The sequence below is a fragment of the Austrofundulus limnaeus genome, unplaced genomic scaffold, assembly GCF_001266775.1.
Source record: "Austrofundulus limnaeus strain Quisiro unplaced genomic scaffold, Austrofundulus_limnaeus-1.0 Scaffold147, whole genome shotgun sequence".
Taxonomy (NCBI): Eukaryota; Metazoa; Chordata; class Actinopteri; order Cyprinodontiformes; family Rivulidae; genus Austrofundulus; species Austrofundulus limnaeus.
In genome coordinates, this window is record NW_013952549.1 from 1,103,811 (window position 1) to 1,105,255 (window position 1,445).

At 54.5% G+C, this 1,445-nt stretch overlaps 1 protein-coding gene across 1 annotated transcript; it reads right to left on the minus strand.

The window, feature by feature from the left end:
• Positions 1–390: 390 nt before the first annotated feature.
• On the minus strand, positions 391–1,439 carry LOC106523202 (ankyrin repeat and BTB/POZ domain-containing protein BTBD11-A; the record flags this gene model as incomplete). The annotated part of the gene is given in 1 exon segment (XM_014016569.1): positions 391–1,439. A coding segment is annotated over 1 exon segment (853 nt), but the record flags the coding sequence as incomplete, so codon positions are not given.
• Between the last annotated feature and the right edge of the window lie 6 nt (positions 1,440–1,445).

Consider the following 1,445-nt stretch of genomic DNA (forward strand, 5'->3'; position numbering starts at 1 on the left):
TCTGAGAGTTAATATATACAAACACATCCAAATCTTCAGACTTCTCGCATCTGTTTTCATTAACAAGCTCACAATTTTTGCTTATAAATGTTTAACTTGAGGACATAAACCATTAATATGAGTAAAATAAATTGTGTGGATTTTGCTCCCTTGACATTGTGATTATCAGCTTTTTAAAGTCGGATGTATGTCGACCAAAAATGACATCAGAATTGGCCATAACAAGTCGAATTCTAGAATAAATCAATTTTAAAAACTAACCACAGTGTTGCATCACACCAGTGAGCATGTCTGGGATTAAATTGTGACTCAGTGCAGGAGTGTGGGAAATGTGTGCAAAGTGCAGAAACACCCTGTTGCTGCACGTCAGGTTGTTGTCTCCACACTCACCGCTTGCATTCTTGCCACAGATCAGGTGCTGCCAGGGCTGCAGAGACCCCCATATCTCTGCGTCCCCGCTGACCGCCTGCTCCAAGGTCTCCACCGTGAACTTGGGGATACCGTTGTCGGGCTCCAGCAGCGCGCTACGCAGCACCCGCGCGTACACCTCGCGGAAGAGGCTCTCCATGCACGCGGCCAGGTAGATGGCCGCGTGCTCGTGGATCCGGACGGCCACCCTGCTGTCCACCATCCACCTGAAGAACTTCCCCACGTTGAAGACGAGCCCGCAGCGCGCCGACTTGCCGCGGCTGAACTTGTCCTCCTCGGTGCTCATGTTGTACAGGGACAAGGCACTGACCGCCGCGCCGACGCAGCGCAGCGACACCGTCCACGACAGGACGATCTTCGTGGCACTTTGGATCTCGTTCCTGGTGCATTTGGCGTAGCGCAAACTCAGGCGCTGCGCCTCCTTGGCGACCCGGACCAGGACGCGGCTGACCAGCACCGAGAGCCGGAGCAGGACGTCCTGCGGCGGGGTCGGCAGGCTCATCTCCTCGTCCCTGCTCAGCGCGCTCGCCACTTCCCCGAGGCTCCACGGCACGTCCTCAAGCTCGGGTAGTTTCGCGCACTGCCCGCTGCACTCCAGGATCTCGGCGTCTTCGACCAACACCGTGTTAACCGTGTCCAGACTGTTGTGGCGGCTGTGCATGGAGTCGGTTAGATGCCAGTAGGTCCCCCCATGTGCCTCTGAGCAGCACAGCGACGCGCTGGAAGATCTGAAGGAGTCCGCGGCTCCACCATAACCCGAATCGAGCGTCAAATCCTCCAGGGTCCGCGCGGCTGACTTGCTACTCCGAGCCATGGCTGCACTTCATGCTGTATAAAGGAGAGCTCAGTGTGGGAAAAGTGGAGGAAATGTTTAAAAAGACTGAAGTCTGGAGAGAAAAAAAGAAATGTGCTCACTAAGTTCGTGTTTTCCCCCAAGGAATTGTCTCCATCCGAGGCTGACGCACAAAGTTGGATTGCAGTACTCCTCTCTCTCTCTCTCTCTCTCTCTCTCTCTC